At 41.7% G+C, this 17,478-nt stretch overlaps 3 protein-coding genes across 14 annotated transcripts; 1 reads left to right on the top strand and 2 right to left on the bottom strand.

Moving 5' to 3' along the window:
- Nucleotides 1–43: 43 nt before the first annotated feature.
- Nucleotides 44–1,618, bottom strand: LOC135333205 (dnaJ homolog subfamily C member 5-like). The gene is made up of 5 exons (XM_064528122.1): nucleotides 1,457–1,618; nucleotides 1,258–1,396; nucleotides 1,070–1,180; nucleotides 741–903; nucleotides 44–331 (listed from the first exon to the last, which is right to left on the bottom strand). The coding sequence occupies exons 1-5, from the start codon at nucleotides 1,474–1,476 to the stop codon at nucleotides 144–146; spliced, it is 621 nt and encodes a 206-aa protein (XP_064384192.1). The 5' UTR covers nucleotides 1,477–1,618; the 3' UTR covers nucleotides 44–143.
- Nucleotides 1,619–1,729: 111 nt separating this feature from the next.
- On the top strand, nucleotides 1,730–4,257 carry LOC135333069 (uncharacterized). Its single transcript, XM_064527999.1, has 4 exons — nucleotides 1,730–2,851; nucleotides 3,063–3,168; nucleotides 3,394–3,606; nucleotides 3,928–4,257. The coding sequence occupies exons 1-4, from the start codon at nucleotides 1,808–1,810 to the stop codon at nucleotides 4,143–4,145; spliced, it is 1,581 nt and encodes a 526-aa protein (XP_064384069.1). The 5' UTR covers nucleotides 1,730–1,807; the 3' UTR covers nucleotides 4,146–4,257.
- Nucleotides 4,193–17,473, bottom strand: LOC135333201 (dnaJ homolog subfamily C member 5-like). Of its 12 annotated transcripts, XM_064528112.1 has the most exons (8): nucleotides 17,280–17,332; nucleotides 7,425–7,514; nucleotides 6,772–6,907; nucleotides 6,094–6,204; nucleotides 5,637–5,802; nucleotides 4,966–5,058; nucleotides 4,826–4,911; nucleotides 4,193–4,755 (listed from the first exon to the last, which is right to left on the bottom strand). In XM_064528112.1, the coding sequence occupies exons 4-8, from the start codon at nucleotides 6,165–6,167 to the stop codon at nucleotides 4,437–4,439; spliced, it is 738 nt and encodes a 245-aa protein (XP_064384182.1). In that variant the 5' UTR covers nucleotides 6,168–6,204; nucleotides 6,772–6,907; nucleotides 7,425–7,514; nucleotides 17,280–17,332; the 3' UTR covers nucleotides 4,193–4,436. The 12 variants fall into 12 exon arrangements, 11 of the variants coding, with proteins under 11 accessions (XP_064384182.1, XP_064384183.1, XP_064384181.1 ...); XM_064528113.1 differs by lacking the exons at nucleotides 6,772–6,907; nucleotides 17,280–17,332 and adding an exon at nucleotides 7,733–7,784; XR_010393775.1 differs by lacking the exons at nucleotides 4,193–4,755; nucleotides 6,772–6,907 and adding an exon at nucleotides 7,733–7,843 and having other exon boundaries at nucleotides 17,280–17,473.
- Nucleotides 17,474–17,478: the final 5 nt, after the last annotated feature.

The following is a 17,478-nucleotide window of genomic DNA, read 5'->3' as shown; positions in this document are numbered from 1 at the left end:
GAAGCTGTTGAAGCGTTTATCTATTCAAAATGTGGGCGTGACACCACCTGAAAGTGTTTTCATAAAGGAAAAGAAACAAACCAATCAATTACACATTGCATGTATACAGTGCAAACACAAAAAGTAAAACTGTCTGTTTTTCACTAAGCATTTATTTCTTGTTTGTCTTCCCCGCCAGTTGTGGCCTCGGGAATGATGGGGCTCTTTTCTGTTGGAGATGTACCCAGTTCCACAGAGACAACATCGTCCTGGGAGTCACTAATGGGCTGAGAGTCAGCCTGAGGTTGTACAAAGATGGCATCATCCTCGAGATCCTCTGGTTTTATATCACCTGGAGAGAGAGAGAGAGAGAGAGATGGAGTGGTTGAGCAATCAGCTTAGAGGAAGCAAACGTATAAAAATAGTAGCAGGTACGGTACCGGCTTAAAACCTTCCTATAGAGCTTCGATAAATCCAACTTTTCTTCCCACAGTGCTTCTATTAAACTTCCTACCACCAGTTACGCACAACACACACGTACCCCACTCATCCCCCGGGCCTCACACACACACACACACACACACACACGTACCCCACTCATCCCCGGGCCTCACACACACACACACACACACACACATACCCCACTCATCCCCCGGGCTTCACACACACACATACACACACACATACCCCACTCACACACATACCCCACTCATCCCGGGCCTCACACACACACATACACACACACACGCACACACACGTACCCCACTCATCCGGGTCTCTTTTTGGTGCACAGGCACCACAAAGGCAGCAGCAACAGCAACAACCACAGAAACAGCAGCAGAAGCAACAGCCAGTGAGGAGGCAAGTGATCACTACACACGCCCTGAAGCATTTGTTCTCCAGGAACCTATACGCAGCAAGGTTCTGTAGAGGGAAGACACTTTATAAGACCAAAGCAACACTGTGAACATAAGCACAAGATACTGGAAGTCTTAGAGGCAAAATTTTATTTTCCCCTACTGAGTGTAAAAATGTGTGCTGAAATTGGATGCTCCCAAATAAACTGCCTTAAATTTGTTTGTCAAGTCACCTCCTCTCCGATTTGTTCCGCCAGGGACAGTCCCCTGGATCCATACTGATCGTAGATCTTTTTCTTGGTTTCATTCGTTAAAATGGAATTTGCATTATTCACGTCCTTGAACTAAGTGTGTGTGGGTGGAGGAGGGGGTGGGGTGGTAATGAGCTAGGTACTATAATTACACATTTATCTTATCGTACTATTTCCTCTGCCTCTGGGTTGTCCGGGTTCTTGTCAGGATGGTAACGTAAGGCCATTTTTCTATACGCCTTCTTAAGCTCCTCTGGACTGGCCCCTTTCTGTACTCCTAGCAGTTGGTAGAGAGACTCTCCACTCGTGCTGCGTGTGTGTGTGTGTGTGGCATAGGCTATTGGAAGCTGCATTGCTGTTCAGCTATACCTTTGTCTTCTCTCTGCCATAGCTCAAGCTCCCTCGGTGTACAGGTGCGGGTACCAGTTAGACAACTAGCTATGTACGTAGCTAGTTCACCGAGAGAGAGAAAGTTTCTAATGGGCGTAGCTGTGTTATATCAGTACGGCAAAGGTCGTTTGTAGAACTAACACATTACTGAATCACCGGGCAGATTTGTTTCTAATAGAACACTGTCAAAAATAATTGCTGTGTCAGCAACTTGGGCAAAAAGATGGGCGTGACAAGTGCTGCGCTATTGTGTTGTGTTGTCGCATGCGGAAGTGTAACTATATCTAGCTAGGCTGTTTAGTAGACTTGACTATCGACCAGATTCATGAGATGGTGAATAAGATACTCCCAAGACGATGGACACTGTGCCTAGTTCTGATCTCCCTCTCCAGTAGAGCGGGCGGCTCCCCTCTAAACACAACCAACTGTTCAACCACTGACAACAACAGCTCCACCAACTACTCACAATGCCTGGACCTAGAGTATGCATATGACTCGTGCCCTGATCCCTCCCTGTGCGAACCAGTCAACTCGGGGGACAACGTTAGCCTAGCGTTTGGCCTCACGATTGCAGCTGGTCTCTCCACTACTATAGGAGCACTACTACCGTTTGTCCCTTGTATAAAACGTTCAAACACTCTCTACCTAGCCGCTGGACTTGCGCTAGCTGCAGGCGTGATGTTGTATGTATCCTTCACCGAAATTTGGACTAAATCAAAGTGGTACTTTTGTTGTGCAACCCCCAACCATTACGATCTTGTCACTGCAGCTTGCTTCTTTGGTGGCATTATCATCACTGTGTTATTGGATGTACTGGTGTCTCTACTGCAAAAGCTCGACTGTGGTCTAGCATGCTGCTGCAAGAAGACGTCTGGTGATACAGAAGGGAAGAGTTATCGATTCACTAATCCTATAAGAAGAAGATCGAATAATACAAAACGCTTAACTCTTCAAACGAGTGTTTCCAGTGATTTGTCTACTGCCAGTAATTCAGTTGAACTACAGTCGCCGTTGGAGGATAACCATAGCAACCAAGTTACCCCTAGCAACGACGATGCCGTTAGTCGTGGACCAAGTATTGGAACGTGTACGAGCGTGTTGCCTAGCAACAACAACAACGAGCAACCTGGCGTGGATCACTTGGAGTCTGTGTCCGTGTCAGTTCAATCCAATGGAGTATCAGAGAACACTCACAATTATGCTGGTACAAGTGTTAACGAGTTGTTTTCCAACAGCAGTTTATTGAGAATGAATGCGGTGATCCCCGAGGTGGGCGGTAGTGACAGTGCTATTGACGTGGGCGGTGATGGTGTGTCTTCTGTGAGGAGTGAGGGGGCGGGGGGACTACGAGGGCTTGTGAGAAGGGCATCTTATCTATAGAGATGGTCGATCAGGTACATGTGTGTTGCTTAGTGACTAGTTAATGGTTGCTATAGTGATAGCATTCCTGTCATCCTTCATGTGTTGCTATCATTGTTAGAGCATGATGGTGTGAACACTCTGAATTATAAATTGTCATTTGATCTCATTTGAAACATTAATTTCTGTTATTTGATCCCAAAAAGCTTTTATTTTCTCCATGCAGACACATGATGATAGCTTTGAGCCACAAGGTCCAGTGGAGTTTAAAGAGGTGACTGAGGTGTTGGGCAAGGATGCCAAGAAGCTGCATAGAATGGGCATCCTGACTGGTAGGCGTCTATAGAAAACTTACCCTGCTATTAATTAAGTTATGTTTGTATTATTCCTTGATACAATATATATATGTTAGGGACATTTAGTGTACGAGTATTACGATGATGTTTAGTCTCACACTTGTCACACACACACACACACACACACACACACACACATGCACACACACACACACACACACACACGCACGCACGCACGCACACACACACCCACACACACAGGACTGGCTATAGCCATCCATAACTTCCCCGAGGGTCTAGCCACGTTTGTAGCCACTCTCTCTGACCCTTCACTGGGAGTGGCACTGTGTATCGCCATAGCATTCCACAACATTCCCGAGGGTGTGTGTGTAGCCATGCCAGTCTACTATGCCACTGGGAAGCGGTGGAAGGGATTCCTCTGGGCGTTTCTATCAGGCGTCTCTGAGCCTTTAGGTGAGTATTGATTTACCCTAACCTTGACAGTTGTTCAACACCTCGTAGTTATTGAGCAATCACCTTTATAGTTACAGTACATGTATTTATCACTATTGTTAAGCAGCTCAATTCCTCCTTTAACATTGTGGCAACTGATATTATTATCTAGCCTCGTTCCCAGGCCGAGTTTTCGCTTTTATATCAGAGTTGGCGACCTAGCATTATTTTATTTGAGATCAAATCAACTGCTTTTATTCCTAACTCCCCACCCACCCACACACTAGCCCCACACCCTCCCACACACACACTAACCCCCCCCCCCCACACACACCCACACAGGAGCTCTGCTCGGTTGGCTGGTGCTCAAGAATGTATTTGGTCCACTTGTCTATGGGATAGCATTCGGTCTCATCTCAGGCATGATGGTGTTCATATCAATCAAAGAATTACTTCCCACAGCACGGAGATTTGACACCACGGGGGGTCCCCTGGTTAACGGGTTCCTGATCGCAGGGATGGTTGTCATGGCTATCAGTCTAGTACTCTTCTTGTACTAAACTTTGACTTAACAATTCCATTTTTAATACTTCTATAATTTAAATGATTATGTCAAAATCATGAATTAATTTTTGTTTGGCTTTACAATCACATAATTTGGTACAAAACACAGCATAAATTAATTCCATAATACGAAAACAGAAATCACAAAATAATATCATATTAATGGTCTCATAAAGTTATTAATCACAAAATCTACTAAACAGGAAAGTTGTTCGAGGTTTGGTTCAACTGAGAGTAGTCAATGGCTATGAGGTCACTGGGTAGCGGGAAGTCCTGTCCATGTCCATTCAGCACACAGTCACTAACTTCTGTGCCTTCAGGATGTGGTCCTCATAGAAATCTCTCATAGTCTGAGCATTTAGTTCGTCACTTCCTTCGTTGATAATATCGACCAACTCTTGGTTATACGTGAACTGTTGTTGCCCTGAGTTGACTTGTGCCCACAGGCGATTGGAACGATCCCCCAGTGTGAGGTCTCTCTCCTCTAGGGTGGAGCGTAGAACAGACAGTTGTTCGACAAATGTCTCGTTAAATGATGGAGAGCTCAGGGTGGAGTTGTGGTAGTCAAACAGGAAGTTGTAGGCTTGGCTCTGTATGAGCACTAGCCTGTGTGTGTGTGTGTGTGTGTGTGTGTGTGTGTGTGTGTGCGTGTGTGGGGGGGGGGTGGGGGTGGTACCTGTTCCATAGTTCTCTCTTGCATGAGAAGCAGAACACCACGTAGCCGAGTTGCTGCTCAGTCCGCAGTACGTTAAAGCACTCACTCTGGACAGGGATTAACATAAATAAAAGATGTTCAATAATTCAAAACCTCCGTACCCCAATCATCTGACTGAGCAGGAGTAGGTGGAGCTTGTTGTATAGTGATGCACGATCACACCGGCCTCCCGTCAGTGTACACACGGAACCAATCTACACAGGAAACACACATAGGGGGAACATGTTATGTGTTAGCCTCGATCCCAGGCCGAGTTTTCGCTTTTATAACGTTGTTCACCTAACCGTTATAAAAGCGAAAACTCGGCCTAGCTGGGATCGAGGCTAGTTATGCATGTGTTATGTTGCTCATTTAATAGACTTCTCTAGTACATTTTGGGAATATTAGATCACTTGAGAGTGATTGATAATCATTATAGGGATACGTGATTGCTATCCTTGATTGATCGTTTCAATATAATTATACAGAACATTCTCTTGGACGGCAGACATTCCTTCAATTAGATACACTAACAGCCCTCTCCAAACTGGTAAGTTATTTAAGGCTGTGAAACAATAATTGTGTTTTGTCAGTTTTCAGATGTTGAGTACGAGGTACGCTACAATGTTCACTGTGCAGTGGAGATGGTCTCTCGAATCAAGAATGGTATGTTGTCCGTTTTTCACTAAGCATCTATTTCTTGTTTGTCTTCTCTGCCAGTTGTTGCCTCGGGGATGATGGGGCTCTTTTCTGTTGGAGATATATATACCACCAGTACTGCACACACACGTACCCCACTCATCCCCCGGGTCTCTCTTTGGTGTACAGGCACCACAAAGGCAGCAGCAACAGCAACAACCACAGAAACAGCAGCAGAAGCAACAGCCAGTGAGGAGGCAAGTGATCGCCACACACGCCTTGAAGCACTTGTTCTCCAGGAACCTATACGCAGCAAGGTTCTGTAGAGGGAAGACAGTTTTTAAGACCCACAATGCCCTGAAGAATAGTGACATCTCAGTTGAGCCACCTCAGTTAACAGTTTGTACAATACTATTGCTTGTTTCACTATTTCATACAACCTACATGTACATGCCTGTTATGTACAGTTGTATCAACGTAAAAAAACCCACAGTGTTGCTGTGGATCTAAGCACAAGAGGCTGAGTCTTAGAGGCAGCATTTTATCTTCCCAATAGCACACATTTAGTGCATGCTCCCAAATGAATTGCTTAAAAAATTTTGTCAAGTCACCTCCGCTCCAACTTGTTCCACCAGGGACAGTCCCCTGGACCAGTACTGATCGTAGATCTTCTTTTTGGTTTCATTTGTCAGAATGGAATTTGCATTATTCACGTCCTTGAACTAAGTGTGTGTGGGGGGGGGGGGGGTGGAGGGGGGTAAAGGATTAAATTACTGCACATTGCTATGTCTTATCGTACTATTTCCTCTGCCTCTGGGTCCTGGTTTTGTTGGGATGGTAACGCAAGGCCATTTTCCGATCGCCTTCTTAATTTTTAAAATGACAATATTCATACATTTAGAACTTTCATGGATTATGAAATGAGAGATACAAAGAGAGAAAAGGCTAAATAAACTATCTGTCCATTCAGTTTCTTGATGTGGCCTTTCCCTGCAGAGATAGAACAGTTTGAACATGAGTCAAAATAATTGAAATATTGCTAAACACGGGCAAACCCACTGCCAATCCTATGTAAAACCTACTGGTTTTACTAATCATCTTGACTGCTGTAACGGTATGGATGGCTGCATTTAAAGTGTATCCAAGATAAGAATGCTCGGCACACGTTCTTGTCTTGCATGGACACACTTTACAGTCGCCACCTACTAGGATAACTATCTATACTCTTACAGTAGCTACTTCTAAGCGGATGCTTCTGCATGCCCACTGCTAAACACATGCACACTCACGTCCAGTTGGTATGCAATCCCCACAACAATAGAAGCAACAGTAAACACAGCAAAAACCACAGAGGCAGCAGCCAGTGAGGATGCAAGTGATATCTGCACACTTATTGAAGCACTCGTACTTAGGGACACTGCGGATCTGAAAAACAAAATTTGAGATGTTTTATCCTGGTGATCTAAGGCCATGCAAAGTCAATTTGTAGTTTCTCAGGCCCTTGCGCTTGGAAATTGGCAGCTTTACAAATATCACGTGACCTCAAATTAAAGGCACTAAAAGAAAAGAAAAAGATAAATTTGTATGGTTTTTGGTCATGAATATAATTATGACTAAAATTAATTAGTAAAAATTATGCATCTCTGCTTATAGAGGAAGTTAGAGGGGTGTTTTCAATTAAAATTCTATGAATATCATTATCATCAAATGCCTTAATCCGCTTGCTATTTTAGGAATAATAGCAGATAATAGAGAAACTACAAAATTGACTTTGCTTGGCCTAATAGAAGGAGCCCTATAAAATAGTATAATCAATCCTTAAATTTTGCACCAAAATGTTTGAAAATTGGGTTGAAAAGGATAAGCATACAATTTTGTGTTGCTCCTAGCTCAAGTTATGGACGATCAAAATGTTATTGTGAAGTCATTGATATATTAATACCTTCTTATCGATCTGTTCAGACGTATTCTCAACGTGGATCTTCGAGGCTTTATTCGTCAAACTGGCATTCGCATTATTTACCTCCTTGAACTATATAATAGTGTGTGTGTGTGTGTGAGCATGCATGTGCATGTGTGTGTGTGTGTGTGTGTGTGGGTGTGTGTGTGTGTGTGGGTGCATGTGCATGTGTGTGTGTGTGTGTGTGTGTGTGCATGTGGGTGCATGTGTGCCTGCCTGCATGTGATGGGGGGGGGTAAATATGATGTACTCAGGAAAATAAAAATACATTGCAATATCCTTTTTGTTACCATTTCCTCTGCCTCTGGATTGCCCTGGTTCTTGTCGGGATGGTAACACAAGGCCATTTTCCGATACACCTTAATTCTTAAGCTTCTCTGGACTGGCCCCTTTCTGTACTCCTATATAGCAGTTGATACAGTGACTCTACACTCGTGCTGACTGTGTGTGTGTGGGAGCACAGTCACACAGGGCGCTTGATTATTAGCCTTATATCGAAGGTATCAAACAATCATGTCAGCTGTTCGGTTACCTTAGTTTTCTCTTGGGTGCAGCTATAGCTCAAGCTCTATGCAGCAGTAATGCAGTAGTATATATTAGACAGCAGACCAGTGCAGTATGGGCTAAATCCGCTTAACGGTGTTTAATTGTTTAAATAGAACTTGATCGCATCATAATCATCACAGACAGCACACAAACACTATATAAAATGCCATGTATAGATTCCTAATGAACTCGAACTGTGCAGGGGAGGTACGCATAGGTGCCAACTTAATTCCATTTCAGGGACAAAACATGATGGGGGTGTTATAGCCCCAAGTGCATGGCAGGTAGGCCTGTGCCAATTTTTTCACCTATTATTCAAATTATTTATTCAACTTTATCAGCCTATTATTCAAATTGATGTCACCTATTATTTAACATACATTGCAGCGAAATAAACACCTATTTTAGCAGCGAAATAACAAACTTTAGCACAAAAAAAATGTGGTCTCAACATTGATTGGACTAACATCAGGTTTACTGCCATGTAAAATGTAGGCGTGTTCTGAGCTACTGCGCATGTGCAACTCAATGAATATCGTTAAACTGTTTTCACAGTGTCTATTATTCAAATTGTTTATTCAAAAAATTATTCCAGAATATTTGGCACAGGCCTAATGGCAGGCCACCAAAGGAGTCGAATTTTTGGGAAAAAGTACATGTAAATTGTTGTGGGGATGCTCTCAATTTGGCTTCACTAACTCACTGCACATCAATGCTTATAATAATAATGATGTCATTAATTGCACAAGCAGGTGAGCCCCGCCCACTTATTAGACTGATCGAGCTAGCTAGCTAAGGCCAGGGGCGGATCCAGGAAAAATGAAAGGGGGGGGCTAGTAGAGAGGGCAAAGCCCTGTACGAGGGTGGCGGAGCCACCCGGGGGTGGGTGTGGAAGGGGGAGCATCCCCCTCCCACCTCGCCGGAGGCGAAATTTTTTGCTTTTTCACACTTTTACCTTTGAACTGTCATATTAATAAGTGAATACTGAATATGAAAAAGTTAATACAAAAAACTCGTTCTAATCAACAAAAGGATGTATACTGTAGATGTTACATCTACATTCATGCACTCTTGCAGTGGCGTAGGCAGAGGGGGGCTGACGGGGCTAGAGCCCCCCCTTTTGTGTTTCATCAACTCCAACTCAGCTTGATCTGTCCATAGATGTAGGAGAGAGGGATTGGAAACGGAAGTGGGCCTCGGAAAACATTCGCGCCTCGCTTTCTTGTCTTCTTTTCTTGCCTCAAAATGTCATTGCATAAGCGGTGAAAGAAGAGGGAAAGAGACACAATCAACACAACAGTGCATTGGTGGTACATGGTAATAGTAAGGAGAATGTGCAGAGCTAGTGGTATTGGATACTTGTTTCACAGTAGATATAAAATCATCAGAGGATGCTTAGTTCCCTGAAATTGTGAATGTATTTGTGACACTCAGAGGCTTCTCTTTTGCTGCCAACTTAATTAAATGAAAAAGAAAACCATCAAGAAGTCCACTAGTTTGAGGCAATAACCATGATCATTCATACGACAAGATACATAATACACCATGTAACTTTCTTAATAATAATTTATTGTTTTCACTTTTGATGAATCAATTGTACTATATATATATATACTAGGCTGGTGAGCGTACATTTCAATTTCCAATTCATTAAGTATAATTACATACACTTGGGGACAACAAAAACACTCCACAGCACTGCCAGTTGCTTTCTAAGTGTAAAACGAGTGGGATCAAACCGAACAACATTAACAAAAACTTACACGATAAAAATGATTATTATGCAGCTATAATTATGATTAGTTTAGCACTCTAATCAGACAGTCTTAGATGGAGAGAAGCTGGTGAGGTATACAAGGGTGTATATATAGCCGGAACAGCCGATAACATTTACGAGGGCGGTGACGTGTAGGGGTGTAGAGAGGAGGGGTATTCTTCTGTCTTCTTTTCTTCAGCGTACTCAGTAAGTTTTGGCTTGCGAGGTATTGCTATATAAAATATAGATGAAACAGCATTTGTAGTAGTTAAATATCTCGGGCCTACAGGCCCTTCACCACAATCTACTACCGGGCCAATAACAATTATGAGGTAAAAATAGGTGACTACACATTCATGCACACAAAAGCTATACATCCACCTGATCCAAAACTAATGCTCTTGGGGTGATCACCAATCATAAGGGAATGTATGCCTAAAATTAAAATTTCTGTAACGCTTAGCGTATTCCCAAAAAAGGGATCTTTAGTAGTGCTCTTTAATTCAACTTTTTTCTAGCACTAAATTCTACCAGCTGATGTATGACTAATTTTCTTTGGCTTGGGGTGATACCACATGATTTACCAACAAGCATATTGAAGTATAATTTATACGACCTAAACATTAATCATTTCAGAGAAAAAGGAATAAATGTGTACAATACAAGATTAAACTTACCTAAATTCAATGAAGAAGATAGTTGCAACGGTAAATAGAGCTTGAATAATGGTTATTCACTATCTATATAAAGCACAGTTGCACTGGATACTGGAAAACTTGACAGAATACTAGTGACAACTCATAAAATCCTAGATTTGCAATAATCTCAGTTACCTGCGAAGTTCCTGGGGAATAGATTAGCCCTCATTAAGCGAGGCGCGGATGTTTATCGAGGTCATATGTGAAGTACATTGAAATCTACCGTTTCCAATCCCTCTCTCCTACATCTATGATCTGTCAATCTATTCTGCACTGTACTGCATGTGTATAGTTACTAGAATGATGTCATTCAATGGAAATGTGGGCAGGGCCATCTACTGCGCATGCTTACTGCTGATGAAAAGTGATGACCTTTTTTTTTAGGTAAAATTTCAAGCTATTCAGCGCCTGCTCTGGCCCTGCTCAATGGATTTGAGCCCTGCCCTTCCCAAAATCCTGGCTACGCCACTGTCTTGGTACATAAAAGAATCACAATGCCTACCCAGACTGCACTGAGAGTGAGAGGAGGTAAGGCTGCTTCCTTGCAACTAGCTGAAAAAGTCTGAGATCTCCTCCATGTTGCAGCTCAACAGCATGCACAATATATAGCCTCCTTCACAAGGCCTAGAGGCCTGGGATATGATCGAGGCTACAAACATTGCACAAGGAGCTGACTCAGCAACAGCAATAGTTGACCTATGCACTTTTATATTAGTTCTAGCTAGCTAGCTATATAGCTAGTATGTCCAGCTAGCTAGCCTACATCCTTTATACTCTTAGTAGCTAGACTTGGCTGTTGTCTAGCATCTCTTAAGTCAGTGAGTCTACATGCAGATGCATAAGTAACAAGGTTGGTGGCAAAATTGTTGTAACCTCAGACTAGCAATACATAGGTAGTTTTTTCAAAAGGGGGGGGCTTCAGCCCCTCAAAATCACCCCCTGGATCCGCCCCTGAAGGCCACTCCAACAAAGAACTTAGTTTCCCGTCCTGAAATCTCAGGATTTTGATGAGGGCGAGCTTTTCATTACCATATATCCATTATTATGAATATCATTATAATACTTTATTACATTCAAAAAGTGTATTTTGCTTGCAGCTACATGGCCTTGGGGCTTGATGATGTCATATTAAAAGGGTACAAAGGTCAATAAATGGATGAAAATTTTGATAATTTTGCGTTTTTCATGGGTGGCTGCGGAACACAAAAATTAGAACCCATGGAAGGCTTCGTATGCGCATGCGAGATATGTGCCACACCCTAACTCCACGAAATTTACTACCCGCAAAATATTCTGAATTGCATGAAATTTTACACCACTCGATATTTTCCACCCGTACGGTAGCTGAAAAGCATGCGCGCTCTGGACGGGAAACTAAGTTCTTTATTGGAGTGGCCTAACTATAACTCTTGTGTATAAAGCTGCGTTTTGTTCATTGTTTGAAGATTCTAGCAGTAGTTCCAAGCTGTTCCAGGCTTGATAAGCTTTATTTAACCCAGCCATCAGAATCAGCAACCTTGGATATCTGAGGTGAATAGCAATTTTTTTTCGGGACAAGGGACAGGGGTGCTAACTGATCTGGGACTGTCCTGGCCAATTCGGGACAGCTGGTACCTAATGAGTATATGTGTACGTAGCAGTGCAGCTCAAGCAATTACCTCTGATTACACTAATAATAATTATTATGATTACACTCAGCAATAACACACTGCGTGGGCGAGGCGTGGGCGGATAATTAGTATCCTAGAGCTAGCCTCGGTTAGTCTTTTTCTATATACAATAAGAAAAAGTACGGGAGAATTTGGAGGAATAAAGAAAGAAAAAAGGAAGAGATTGAGGAGAGCCTGCTACTGTAAGACCTCGATTTAAGACGATACTTTTAATTCCAGTTATAGTCCTGGTGTCGCATATTTAGGCGCATTTGATTTGAGCTAGGTAACTCTACCTATAATATAGTCTACTTGCCTCGATAGTATAATTATAGGCTATAAATCGAGGCTAGGGTGTGGCTCTCATTTACCTCTATTTAGGACATGATATTTAAAAAACAATTGTCTTGCAGCTGTCGCTACTTTTAGAGTTAGAAAATTGCTAGGGTCGCATATTTGGAGGGTCGCCTTAAAATAGGTTTTATCTCTTCCTCTTTTCTTTCTTCCTCCAAATGAATTCGTCTAAACTATTGTGACAAAATGAACAGAAAAACAAGGGCTTGCGAAGGAGACATCAGTCCCCTAGGCTCTCCTTTTCTGTTTTCTTTGTCTCATACATTATATATTGTTGTAGGAATTACACTATATACCTGGTTCCGTCACGGGCCACGATCGTGGCCCGTAATAGTGACTTTTTTTGCGAAATTCTAATTCTGTGATACTTAGGAAGTAGCTCGAACTACGCACATCCCTGTATAGAGGAAGAGCTGTAGAATCACGTGCAATTTAGTCCAAGCCACGTTGCTATGTTAAAATTTTATTAGCATCTTTTACTGCACGAAGTTTATAGCTATGGCTAGATTGTTTACTTGTGCCGATGTGCTTGAACAGCTTGAGGACAGCAATGGCGATGTCTCCTCTGGTGATGACAGTGCCTATGAAGGAGAGGGGATAGTAGGATACCTCCCAAAGGCTACCAGCTTTATGCCAGACGCTGATGAACTGTCTGGGACTGAGGACATGCATGACATGGACCTAGACGCTAGCGCTATGGACCAGGACGGTGAAAGACCAGGAGAGGGCTCACTGTGTGACTCTGGCAAGTAGTATAGTATAGCTAGAATATCAGTAGTGTAAGTATAGTATAGCTAAAATAGAATTAGCAGTAACGAACAGTCTTTATGTGAGCTTGTAAATTTCATAGATCGTTTACCGATAGTAATACATGTACGTATTGTACTTCAAATTGATATATCTTAGCACTGTTACATTCATATGATGTGAAAATCAAGCTTAGTCAAGCCTTTATACCGGCTGATCCATAAAAAAAAATTTTTGGATTTTATCTCACCGCTGGCCGAGCATTTAAAATGATAAAAACAGGTGAGCGTAATAACCATGGTTGTTATGGCAACACATGTTGCACCATTTTATTCCTTGTTGTATGGGCATTCTATTGGTATATGGTTGCTAGGCATTTTATTGCTCTGGAAACCCGATAGAGAATTTACAAACATTTCACTTCACTGTTAATTAAGAATCCGACGGTTAAAGGGTTAAGACTTACTTTATCTCTATAACCTTGCTCCTGTTACTTTGTATACAGCCAGCTCTTCCCATATGCTGTTAATGTTGGGCCATAATTATATAACATGCCTTAACCTTCACCATAACTGATTATGTTTCACTATAATTATATATAAGTGGATGTTTGTTGATTTTAACTTAAGTTAATATTTTTTTTGCAAATAGGACAGTTGCTCTGTGCATGTTAGCATGATTATCTGTGATGGTATTGGGGCTCCTCTAGGAGGATACGGGTATATACAGATATTAAATTGACAATGTGTAGGGTTGTTGTTTTGGTATAATTATAGGTCTTTGACTCACCAATGAATGCATGCTAGTCTCGCGTAATGCAATTGTATCGATCTATGTGTCAATCTGCTACACTCTTCAAACAACTTTACATTCAGTTAAATTTACTTTGGCAAGACAAAACTGAACTGAAGTATATGTGACAACAAAAATGAATGAACATGCAATTAGTGAGAGCAGGGGCCCAGAGGCGCACCTACACGAAGGATAAAAAGACAAAAGATTGCCTACATTAACTTCAGTAAAGATCAAAGTGACCTCTTATTTTTCAAGAATAATACGAGAACTGATAGAACTCACTAAATTTCGATACAAACACTTTAATTGATATACTGTCTGATATAGCCCTCTGTGTATGTTCTGTCCTAGCCTTGATTCAAGGCCGATTAAAATACGGCCTGGTACCTATTGCAGGGTTGATAGTGCGCATGCGCTTCAAATTACCCAGAATCTCAGCGGCTTGGAATCGAGGCTATCGTACTACGAAAGTAAAACCTTAGTAAATTACACAGGAAATTAGTCCCTTTACTAAAAATATGTTCCGTAATACTTTATCTCTATGACTGAGTTCTGTAAAGCTGTGGCTTATGCCGTCTAATTGCGTTGGTCTAGAAGGCTTGAACACTAGTTTTAAGACAGAGGAGGCTCTCATCTACGTCTAGGATGGTCCTATAGCCGGGTTGTCTTCGCAAGTAGCAGTTTGAGGCACCATACACTTCCCATAGCCTGTACAGATCCAAGGTAAGACATCCTGACTATACAACCGTCATAGAAGTAGATGAGAGCCTCTTCTGGCTTCAGACTAGTATGAAAGCCTTCTGGAACAACGCAATAGAGAGCTAGTCGAGCGCCGCCGCCCTCCTTGAAGGAGGTCGGGAATCAAGCCTATCCACAGTTTTGTTCCAAAATTCACACGTGGTACAGTTGAGTGGGTGTGACCAATCCCCTTGAGATACTGCAATTTGATTGGAGCTGGTGGAATTGTTGGATTTCCAACAACAGAACAAAACTGTGGATAAGCTAGCCTCGAGACCAGGCCGATTAAAATACGTATTTTAATCGGCCTGGATTCGAGGCTATGGATAGGCTTGATTCCCGACCTCCTTCCGGGCAACGGTAGAGGGCGGCGCCCGACTAATAGAGAGCTAAGCTGATGTTAGCCTCGATTCAAGGCCGATTAATGGAATCGAGGCTAGTTCTGTCCCTAACATGCGGTGGCTTGTGGCTTTATCACTATGCTTGTGGGCGTGTAGCCCACTTGGCTTTGCTGACTGTGCAGAACAAAGTTCATGAACCAGTAGGTTTTACATAGGATTGGCAGTGGGTTTGCCCGTGTTTAGCAATATTTCAATTATTTTGACTCATGTTCAAACTGTTCTATCTCTGCAGGGAAAGGCCACATCAAGAAACTGGCTAGACAGATAGTTTATTTAGCCTTTTCTCTCTTTGTATCTCTCATTTCATAATCCATGAACATTTTAATGAATGAATATTGTCATTTTAAAAATTGTACTATTTCTACGTTTCACCGCTCTTTGTCTGACTGACTAAGTAAGTAAGTAAGTGAATGAATATTGTCATTTTAAAAATTGTACTATTTCTACGTTTCACCGCTCTTTGTCTGACTGACTCTAAGTAAGTAAGTAAGGCCAGTGTTCGTCAATGTCTTGTTCTGGTTTGGAAATCACCTTACCACTAGTGAGGGAGGGAGGTTATCATTATTCATTATTGTGACATCACTTCCTGTAAAACCCCATTTCCTGTTAATTAAAATAACCACACTGGATATACAATAAAACCACAAATATGAAATAAGGAAAATCTTACCTAATCTATGCTGCAATCTATGCTATTTTATCATGTGACACACCCACAAGTAGGTGTGGCTAATGAAAATAATGGAGTGATGTCATAATAATGAGTTTTTTGATGAGGCAGTGAAATTTGAGGAGGGAGGTTATGGGGGGTGATCAGTGCCAAAACCTCCAGCTCTTTTTATTTAGTACTAAAATCATTTGCATAGTGAAGCTCTACATACAAATGACGAGCTGTCTCTTATTTGCATGGTGAAGTTCTACATACAAATGATACTCTCATTTGCATGGTGAAGTTCTACATACAAATGACACGCTCTCTCTTGTTTGCATGGTGAAGTTCTACATACAAATGATACTCTCATTTGCATGGGGAAGTTCTACATACAAATGATACTCTCATTTACATGGGGAAGCTCTACATACAAATGATACTCTCGCATTTGCATAGTTAATTTGCTGAACTGGAAACTACTCCTTTTCACCTAAGAAAAGGCTCAGGGGAGAGAGTAATTTTTTTAACTCTGTTATTGGACACGCCCACTTATGTGACCAAAAAGGATTGCCACATGAGCGGGCGTGTCCAACACGTAGTTGATATGTTAATTAAAATGTCCGTCTATACTATAATGTTAATTGTGTCCTCCTTCAATATGCCTACTATAAATTTACAGTTGTCCTATAGGGGCATGCGTGAAGAATGTCACGCTCCCACAATGTTAACGTCCTAACAACTTGCGTGCCACCACTCACGCATGTACTATTTCTGTTGCTATATAGCCTCGAGTATAAAATACATTTCTGGCGGGGTCTGGGATCAAAGCTGAATAAACACCCACACATTATGCAGTTATATAGTGGTTTGTTCTAATTGTATTCCAACCTTCCCTTTTTCATCCGAGCCCTTCCTTATAGATGAAAAAGGGAGTGGTTTCAAGTCAATGCAAATATATATGAGAGTGTCATTGTAAAACTAACAAAGCTTATATCATTTGCCATGCAGCGTTATTTGTATGTAGAACTTCTCATTTGTATGTAGAACTTCACCATGCAAATAAGAGTATCATTTATATGTAGAAAATCACCATGCAAATAAGAGAGAGCGTGTCATTTGTATGTAGAACTTCACCATGCAAAGAAGAGTATCATTTGTATGTAGAAAATCACCATGCAAATAAGAGAGAGCGTGTCATTTGTATGTAGAACTTCACTATGCAAATGAGAGTATCATTTGTATGTAGATTATCACCATGCAAACAAGAGAGAGCGTGTCATTTGTATGTAGAACTTCACCATGCAAATGAGAGTATCATTTGTATGTAGAACTTCACATGCAAATAAGAGAGAGCGTGTCATTTGTATGTAGAACTTTACCATGCAAATAATGTTAGTACTAAATAAAAAGAACTGGAGGTTTTGGCACTGATCACCCCCCATAGGAGGTAACCAGAAACAAGACATTGATTAACATTGGCCTAAGTGAGTAAGTAACTTGCCCAGCATTTGCTCCAAGTACAGCCATCTCCAGGACATTCTGCACAGGGTTTCCAAACGACTACAACCTGGATTAAAAAGCGCTTCTTCAGATTTGCGATTGCTTCCATGAGGCAGATGACCTCTCAGACTCTATTTCTCTTACCTAGACAATTCCGTCATCTTTAATGACTCAGCAATTGCTTTGTGGCCAATTAATAA

Source organism: Halichondria panicea, chromosome 3 (genome assembly GCF_963675165.1).
Source record: "Halichondria panicea chromosome 3, odHalPani1.1, whole genome shotgun sequence".
Taxonomy (NCBI): Eukaryota; Metazoa; Porifera; class Demospongiae; order Suberitida; family Halichondriidae; genus Halichondria; species Halichondria panicea.
Note: the sequence above shows the minus strand (reverse complement) of the source record. Positions and strands in the feature narration are given on the sequence as shown.

Coding starts and splice junctions, on each gene's coding strand:
- LOC135333069 (XM_064527999.1), top strand. CDS start 1,808: ATGGTGAATAAGATACTCCCAAGACGATGGACACTGTGCCTAGTTCTG. Junction 2,852..3,062: donor TTGTGAGAAGGGCATCTTAT/CTATAGAGATGG, acceptor TTCTCCATGCAG/ACACATGATGATAGCTTTGA. Junction 3,607..3,927: donor AGGCGTCTCTGAGCCTTTAG/GTGAGTATTGAT, acceptor ACACCCACACAG/GAGCTCTGCTCGGTTGGCTG.
- LOC135333201 (XM_064528109.1), bottom strand. CDS start 17,387: ATGGAAGCAATCGCAAATCTGAAGAAGCGCTTTTTAATCCAGGTTGTA. Junction 7,844..17,279: donor GTACTTGGAGCAAATGCTGG/GCAAGTTACTTA, acceptor ACTGCTATATAG/GAGTACAGAAAGGGGCCAGT. Junction 6,205..7,424: donor CTGAACAGATCGATAAGAAG/GTATTAATATAT, acceptor ACACACACTTAG/TTCAAGGACGTGAATAATGC.
- LOC135333205 (XM_064528122.1), bottom strand. CDS start 1,476: ATGGCAGAGAGAAGACAAAG. Junction 1,397..1,456: donor ATGGCAGAGAGAAGACAAAG/GTATAGCTGAAC, acceptor ACACACACGCAG/CACGAGTGGAGAGTCTCTCT. Junction 1,181..1,257: donor ACCCAGAGGCAGAGGAAATA/GTACGATAAGAT, acceptor ACACACACTTAG/TTCAAGGACGTGAATAATGC.